The sequence below is a fragment of the Coffea arabica genome, chromosome 7e (genome assembly GCF_036785885.1).
Source record: "Coffea arabica cultivar ET-39 chromosome 7e, Coffea Arabica ET-39 HiFi, whole genome shotgun sequence".
In the NCBI taxonomy this organism is placed as follows: domain Eukaryota; kingdom Viridiplantae; phylum Streptophyta; class Magnoliopsida; order Gentianales; family Rubiaceae; genus Coffea; species Coffea arabica.
Genome location: NC_092323.1, coordinates 17,790,786 through 17,800,200, shown reverse-complemented (window position 1 = coordinate 17,800,200; position 9,415 = coordinate 17,790,786). Strand labels below are relative to the sequence as shown.

The 9,415-nt window shown below is 33.6% G+C and overlaps 1 protein-coding gene across 1 annotated transcript; it reads left to right on the top strand.

Annotated features, from left to right (window-relative positions):
- The first annotated feature begins 997 nt into the window (after positions 1-997).
- LOC113701940 (pentatricopeptide repeat-containing protein At2g17210-like) lies at positions 998-3,571 on the top strand. Its single transcript, XM_027222854.2, has one exon. It carries the CDS (start codon positions 1,013-1,015, stop codon positions 3,314-3,316), a length of 2,304 nt encoding a protein of 767 aa, XP_027078655.1. The 5' UTR covers positions 998-1,012; the 3' UTR covers positions 3,317-3,571.
- Positions 3,572-9,415: the final 5,844 nt, after the last annotated feature.

Sequence of the window (9,415 nt, the reverse complement as noted above, 5' to 3'; positions counted from 1 at the left end):
AAAGCGGCGTTACTGGCCGCTTCTTATAACAGCCACTGCCGGCGCTCTTTCTTCTGAGTTACGACCATTTCCCAGGAAGAGGCCTCCGTCGCCGGTAAAACCCCTCTAGTAAAATTTCATTGTTTTCTTTGTTTCCTTCTCAAGTTCACATGGTTTGTTTGTTTGGTCCGAGAAAAACAACTCTTTTTTCTTGTAAAGTAGAGAACTGAAATGAATGATAGCTGCTGGATAACTATCTCTATTGGGTTTTTTTCTTTCTCTCTGGTAACAGAAGCAGAGTAGTATGAAACTGGGTTCTCTTTGTAATTGTTTATGCCAAAATTCTCATTGGGTTTATTCTTTATTTTTTTTGTATTTTGTTTCATTGGATTTTTTTTTGGTATTGTATATTGGTAGTGGAATTTAGGAAGTGATATACTACAGAAATTGTTCTTTAGATTAAGGGGGTTGTTTTTTCCAATGTGATTAGTTCTGTATTTACCTGAATTTGGATAAATATTCAAAGGTCATGCCATTAGTGGGCTTGATTTGTAGGAAATGTGCACAAAACCGGAAGGAAATATCAAAAACAGAAAGGAAATTGTTTTGTGATCTCGTTTGGAATTTTTATGATTTTTGTTTACCTTAATGGATTTCTTCTTAGTTTCATGTATTTTACAAGCAATTTATGAATTTTTTTTATATCTGCTGGGCTTTTTAAGATGTTGACAACTTGTAGGGCCCTTCTTGTTATATGCTGTTAACTTTTTTTTTTTTTTTTTTTTTCTGAATCTGGATTTAGTGTAGCCATTTCTGGAAGCTGTAACATTTGCAAATAAAGGATGCCAGATTGCGTTTCAGGAGGTCACCAAGAATGCACATATCGGTTGCTTCATTGTGGAAAGCGAGGACTTATGAGGTCCAATGCTACCATAGATTTGTGATGTTTTGCTATTGGCTGGAAGGAGTAGAGTTACCTAACTATTGAATCTTTTAGCTATTGAGCCTGCAGCCCTTATAATGCAAGTGATTCATGGCTGTGCGCATTTCATCAGTTTCAAGACTCCCCAGCTGTTTTTCAAAGATCAAGAACTTAGCAGCTACTGGGAGATGGCAAGAGGTTCTTTCCTGTCACCGTGAATTGAGGGAGGCAGGAGTTCAATTGACTGATCCTTCTGTCTTCCCTCCCATTCTCAAAGCATGTTCTGCGATATCTTTTGATTATGGCAAGTCCTTTCATGCATCTTTGCTTAAACAGGGACTTGATTCATTCACTTCCTTGGGCAATTCTATTATTGATTTTTACGTGAAATCTGGAACCCTGGGTTGTGCAAATGATGTTTTTGATTGCATGAGGAACAGAGATTCAGTTTCTTGGAACATAATCATTCATGGACACCTTGATCAATGTGCTTTTGAGCAGGGGTTAGGCTTGTTTTTCCAGGCCAAAATTACAGGATTCAAACCTAACATATCCACTTTGGTGCTTGTGATTTGTGCATGTCGTGAACGCCAGTTATTTGATGATGGGCAAATACTTCATGGGTATATTGTTCGTAGCGGGTTTTGGGCCATCTCTTCAGTTCAGAACTCCCTTTTATGTATGTATGCAGACATCAGGATGGAGCTTGCTCGGAAGCTCTTCAATGAAATGCATCATAGAGATGTAATCTCTTGGAGCGTAATAATTGGCTGGTATGTGCAAAATGGTGAAGCCAGAGTTGCTTTAGAGTTCTTCCGGCAAATGGTATCTGAGTTTCACATTGAAGTGGATGGGCCTATAACTGTAACTATACTCAAAGCATGCACCAATTTACAGAACATTGAAATGGGAAATTTGGTCCATGGCTTTGCGATTTCGAGAGGCCTGAAATGTGATGTGTTTGTAGGTAACTCGTTGGTTGATTTCTATTCCAAGTGTGATGATGTTGAATCTGCTTTTAAAGCCTTCAGCGAGATGAGTCAAAAGAATGTGGTATCATGGAATGCTCTACTATCTGGATATGTTCAAAGTGAGAAGCATTCTGAAGCCCTGTTGTTATTTGATTCAATGAGAAGGGCAGGAGTTGAAGCTGATGAAGTAACCCTTGTCAATCTGCTTCAAGTATGCAAATATCTTATGTTACCATATCAATGCAAGTTGATTCATTCCAAAGTACTTAGACAAGGTTATGAATCAAATGAGTTGGTCAAAAATTCTTTAATTGATACATATGCAAAATGCAATTGCATTAGTCTTGCATGGAAGCAGTTTAGTCAGATGAAGCACCGAGATGCGGTCACTTGGAGCACAATGATTGCAGCATTCACTTACTGGGACATGCCTGGTGAAGCAATTGCTCTTTTCCGAGAGATGAAGCTGATTGAAGAAAATCTTAACACAGTTACCATGTTGAATCTTATTGAAGCCTGCTCTCTTTTTGCAGATCTGAACATATCAAAGTCTGCTCATGGTATTGCTATTCGACATGGCTTAGCTTTTGAGGTTGCAGTTGGAACTGCTGTTTTGGATATGTATTCCAAATGTGGGGCGATACAGGCTTCAAGAAAAGCTTTTGAATACATGCCCCAAAAAAACATTGTGTCATGGGGTGCTATGATTGCAGCATATGGTATGAATGGCCTTCCTCGTGATGCTTTAGCTTTACATGCCAAAATGGAATCTCAGGGTCTCAAGCCCAACTTAGTAACAAGCCTTTCTCTGTTATCTGCATGTAGCCATGGGGGATTGGTTGATGAGGGCTTGTCTGTCTTTGAGAATGTGATACAAGAATATGGTGTTGAAATTGGGGTGGAACATTATTCGTGTCTTGTGGACTTGTTGGCTCGATCTGGAAAGTTTGATAGTGCAATGGATTTTATCAACAAAATACCTTGTACAGTAAAGCCTAGCGCTAGTGCATGGAGTGCAATCTTGAGCGGTTGTAGGAACTCTGGTAATAGGGAGGTTGGGGCTGGTGCTTTAGCTCATATTCTTGAATTGGAGCCATCTAGTAGTGATGGATATTTGCTGGCATCTAACATGTATGCGTCTGGTGGTTTATGGTATGATGCTGCCAATATGAGATTGTTGGGCAAGAAAAGTGGGGCCAAGGTACTCGCTGGGTACAGTTTGCTTCATGTGAACAATAGGGCATACAGGTTTGTTGCAGGAGATAAACATGATCCGTTATCTAATGAGTTATGCATTTTTATTGAACAATTACATTCGTGGATGAAGATTGAGAATACAGATCATGATAATATATTGGGAACAAAAAGGAAGGAAGTTAAATCCCGTTCTTCCAGTTTTCGCCTACAACAACAGCTAGAACAGTTTATGGATGCTGGTACCTGATTTCTAAGGGTAGATTCATTCTTTTTTGTATCTAACTGCATGATGTAGCATTGCAACCCTGGAATCCATCTACCGGTTCTTTTTTACAGAGGCATTTTGTAAGCATCATTTATTTGTAGCTAGTTTTAGTTGATAGGACAATGTAATAGCAATAAGATTTTGTGCATTGATACTTGAGGACAGATGACACTAAACAGTGGTGGCCTTATCCTGCCAAATAGTTTAAACAAGCATTAGGAGAGTTGTTAATGTTGATCTCATGTTTATGTTGTATGCTTACTGTTGAAGAGTGTAGTTATTGGTGATTGAACTTTTTCAGTTGTCTATAACATGTGAAAACTATGATATTCAATACTTGCTCCTTAGAAGAATGAAGCTACTTTCACATTGTTTTCTGTCTTCCCCTCCAAACAATCTTCCTTAAAAATATACCCTTCCATGCTGGTAGATGCTGGAAATATCAGAAACCAATGCCTTTTGGTAGTTTGCTTTTCCTCATGGATTATCTTCTACTTGAATATGTGGAATTATTTAGTAAAAGGGTAAAATGAAAAAGAATATGTGAAATTATTTAGATGCCTTGTAGTGATTGCCCATCCATGTGGCTTATCAAATCATCTATCGAGCGGTGAAAATGATGTATCGATCGATTCTTTAGGATTTTATGACAGTTGCTGATATATTGCGCCCTTGAAGTTGACTAATTGTGTGACAGTATTGTGTACTCGATGGTGAACCTTTGTTTTCTTCAGTTTGTATTACAGAACAAATGGAATTTGATATTTTACTGAAAATTTAGCTTGAATTGGATGCCTGATGTTGTCATATCTCAATTGCCCTTTTACACTGCGGTTCTTTTGTTATAGCCTAGTGGTCTTTCAGGTGCTTTTGGCAATTATATCTGAAAAGAGGGTAGGGGATCAATTTAAACAGGTCTTTAAAGATATGGTGTGTTCTCTGTAACTTGCAATCTTCATGGAACAATATAGGAGTTTCGAGATATGTAGTCTCTTTTACCTTTATTAGTCTAAAAGGAAAACTGTTATTTGTAGTTTGTATTTGAATATATATTCTTTGAACTTGGGGTTGCATATCTGTGCTTGCTGTCCAAATAATATCAGCTGATTTTGTGCTGAGTTAAGCTGGTTACTTTATTTCAGGTGATTTTCTTCCGGGGAAGCTATTTAGTTATTAAGATAGTTTCGTTTGTTTATGAGGAACAGAAAAAATGGGAAGAAATATGTTGCTTATGTCATACTTCTGGTGATTTTGCTTGTATCAAAATTCTGTGTTCTCTTATTTTTCACCAGTTAACTCTGGACAAATAAGTAGATATTTTTACACAGCTGCAAGGGATTTAAGGAAAGCATTTTTTTGGGTAAAAAGGCGTTGTCTAGGACCTCCGATGAATGATGCCGGCAATACAATTCATTTTCCTATATTTGAGGCTGATGTCTCACCAACTGCGATACTGTCTAGGATTCCTTGGTATAATTCTGTTCGAATGTATCGCTGTTTGTTTCGATGAAAATCCAAACAAGCTGATTCTATCTTAACATATGTATCCACTACAAATGGCTGAAATAATCTTGCGACATCAAGCAAAAAAGATCTGTCAGATTGTCGCATCTGGAATTTATACGCATAATACTCTTGGCAAGAAACTATTGTTTGCTTTTTGGTCTTCTTTTGTTTTAATGCTGCACAGAAAAATGAAGCAGTAAAATCTCAATATTTGCATATTGAAGTATAAAATATAGAATAAAATTTGCAAATACAAATTAAAAGAATTGTATAAGAATTAACCTTTATCCTCTGCCATAAAAAGTTGGTATGCATTTTCACAAGTATGAAAACTCATATTTTCACCAATACTTGTGGCATGACCAGCAACGTCATCAACACCTTTTATAAATCTCTGTATTCCTTCATGCCATCTTGTCTCTCCATTTGCAAATATAAGCGGATATTGCAAAGTATCAAAACAGCCAAAATAGTGCTTCATAATTTGCACATTGCCTGACTTTGGATAAACTTATATATGACGAGATGTGTCTCCAATATTATTATCATTCTCAAACCAAACTACAGCTACCTGCAATACTGTAGGTGCATTGAATACTCTTTGATCCACAGCTGGATCTGACCTTAAAAATATTTTATACTCATCGACATTCGGAACATCTGCTAAGCGGCGAAATAATGCAGAATATGGATTGCAATCTAGTATTCTCTGAATCTGCTCTATAATAGTCTTCTTAAATTTAGGAGAAATGGCCATACGGTTGCTTGTTTCATGATCTGTATCAAAGAAATATAGTTGAACATTCGAAGGAGGCTGGCCATGTGAAGGACTCAATGGATTCATAAAATGGTACATCTGACCTTGAACTCTGAATGTATAAATTTCTCTATTTCTTCTGCTGAGTTCTTTGTCGTAATGCACTCCAAGAGATGTAAATGCAAACATGTTGTTATAACTTCTAACACATTGACGAAATTCACATGCCTCTTCATTATTACTTCTGTATAATTTGACTAATTCTGAAGGCATTTCAGTAGCTGCCGATTGAACTTCATTAGCACAACAACCAAATCTAAGGGGTTCTAAATAGAACGCTTTGCACCGCAGTATACACAATCATTAACTTTGGATAAAATATTTGGTTCAGTAGGTATTTGGTCTATTATGTGGGATTTATTTTGTTGCCTACGACGATGACCTATTGATGTTAAAAGAAGATATAATTAATTAAAAAAAAATTCTAAACAGGTACATAATAGATGAGTAGCATTGCAGAAGGACTAATACCAATAGGAAGTGAGATGGTATGTGAGAAAGTTTCTGCTGTAGTTGTTGGTGCGGTATAAGCTATAGATTATGCAAATTTTAAATGAAATGTAGAGGAAGGAAAAAGACATTATAAGGATAAGTAATATATAGGACTGTTTAATCACAAAAAACTGTATAATGATTGAATGTCATCCTTTTAGAAATACTACCAACAATTCTTGATTCCATGTTTAGCACATCATGCATTTTAGTTGGCGGCCTCATATTAGCTATATAGTCTGCAAATATGAAAACAAAATATCGAGACTTATAGAAAAGATTTATAGATATAGATAATTAATCGTAAAAAGAAAATAACTATTTTATATATACATATATATATATATATATATTCATATTATGGTATATAAGATATAGGACATTACCTGATTCAGTATTAGGCAAGGCTTTGCTATTCGATAGGACATTTAAAACAGATGAAGAAGCTGATACAAGAAGGCATTTAAATAAGACTAAAATTGTATTCATGATTAATATTATATATATATATATATATATATATATATATATATATATATATATATATAAGCAAGAAAATGCACAAATGGCATGCAAAGCAGCACCTTGGTCAACGTTTTGATGAGTTTCTAAAACAGAAGCAGTAGTATCCAGAATAAATGCGTTCGACTGGACTATAGACTCAGCAATGATCGCGTTCAATTCCATGTCCTCAATGAGGTTTGAAGGTGACGATAAAGCAGCTAATTTAGATTTAAGGCGTGTTTCGCGTTTTTTAGCTGCAATTTCAGCTTTTTTGGTCTCAGATAATGCTGCATATATTTCTCTTGCGCGACGATTTTTGTGTAATCGACAATCATCATCAGAGAAGGACTTTCTTTTGCGACCCATGAATGCTAAAAATGGGCAAAAATAAGACAAGCAAAGCATGCAAATACCATCAACCGCAAAATATGTTTAATTTTTCAAAAATGTATTCAAATAAAGTGATTACATTCATAGCACATAAAAATCAAAAGCATAAAAATGAGCAACATATGCATACTATGTGAGCGGTTAAGTTAAAAAAAGGACTATGGTAAAAACATGTAACACTGTAACTGGCTAAAAAAAGAATAAAAGAAAGTGCATTACTTGTGCAAAGCAGCAAGCCTAATAAGAGCAAAAGCAGCAACACAATACACAACCTAAAAAAAAGGGGATTGTAGTGTTAACAACCCGCAAAACATATGTAAATATAAGGCACAGGTAACTGTCTGACATTAAGGGCACATCACATGGTAAATTTTGATAGCATCATCAACGACAAAAATCTCAACAAAATTGTGCAATCCTAAAACACTTAATTACAACACCTATTTTCCATTGGACGAGCAAATAAAAAATATAGAGCAAAAAGTGTAAACATGGGCATACGAAAAAGCATAAACATAGGCATAGAGAATGTAAGACATGAAAGAGAAAGGACAGAGGAACATGAAACAGAAAGGGTAGAGGAAAAGGAAAAAATGACAGTGGCAAATCATGAATAAAAGAAGGAAAAATGCAAAGGAATAACCGTAATACATGTACAACGAAAATGCAATTGACCTCAACAACAAACTTCTGGAAAGAAAAGAAAGTTGCAGGAGGAAGAAACACGGTAAAACAGAAAGCAATACGAATGCAAAGGTCGAAGGCAGAAAAGAACGCAAAAGGAATTCGGTATCTAGTAAAAAATATGAAAAAAGGACACAAAAAAGCAATAATATCATGATTAACGAGGAGGAAAATGTATGGATGGTCATATCTGTCATGAGTCTAGGAATGACAAAAGCAAATCAAAAGTACAGAAGAGTAGGTACTTTAGAAACAAGCAGTGCTTGAAAGGGCATTCAACATTTAATGTTAGTGCTTGGGAAAAAACAACAGTAGCAGGAAACAAAAAAAAGGCAGAATAAAAAGGGGAATTTTCCATTAAATGACAGCAAACGTTGGCGGAAACATGGTACAAAAAACCGCCCATTCATATGGTCCACATAGGATAACAATGAGCAAACAAAAATGAGGGTAAAAAACCAATAAAATTACAAAGGAACCAAGCAACTAAATCATACATGCTAAACTAAAGAAACAATGAATGACATAATAGAAAAATAAGAGATACCCAAGCCTCAAGTAATAGTCATAAATGTGTACGTGAGCCATGTCTGTGGATCAGTAGATGCAAGAAAGACACAAATAAAAGAGGAACAAAGAACATAGAAATTACAAAAAAACCATGTGCCGAGTAAAAGTAAAAGAGGAATAAAAAAATGGCATAGCCGAAAAATGAATGACTACTAAGACTAATCCTAATCACTTGAACAACCGAGAAGGCAAGAGACCAACGTAAATGGACCACAATAACCTCAACATTTCAAGGAATACTGACATAACCGACGAAGACACTCTTTTACTGTTCATTCACCCAACTCTCCCTTTTCAATTGTTATATATACGATCCGTTTGGATTCTTGTTTTAGGGCCTGTTTTTTAAAAACTGTTTTTCACGATCCAAATGCTACAGTAAATGTGTATTTCAAAAACAACTCCAAAAACACCAATATCCAAACAATATATCAAAAACAACTCCAAATACATATTTAATATGTTTATTTCAACTTATATATTTCAATTATGTATAGGATATATATATATTATATTAATTTAAATATATTTATTTATACATATTATAAATATTTTACTTTATATAAAATATATTTTTATATATTTATATAAATATTATATATTATATAAATTATATATATTATAAATATGTTATTATACGTTTATATAAATGTTATATATTATATATATTTAATATATACATAATATATATTATATATATTGAACATTTATATAAATGTACATTTAAACATAATATATATATTTATGTATATTTATAATATACATTTATATTATGTATTATATATAATATAATACATTTATACATTTATATTAATATACATAATATTAATTACACATTTATACATAATATTAATAAATGTATACATTTATATTTATTACATTAATACATTTATACATAGTATTAATATATATTTATAATATATTAATTTATACATTTATATAATATTCATTTATAATTTATACACATTTATAATAATATACATTTATATATTTATAAATATATTTATATTATGTATTATATATAATATAATACACTTATAATAAATTTATATATTTATTTATAAATATAATATATAATAAATAAATATAATACACTTATTTATTTATATATAATATAT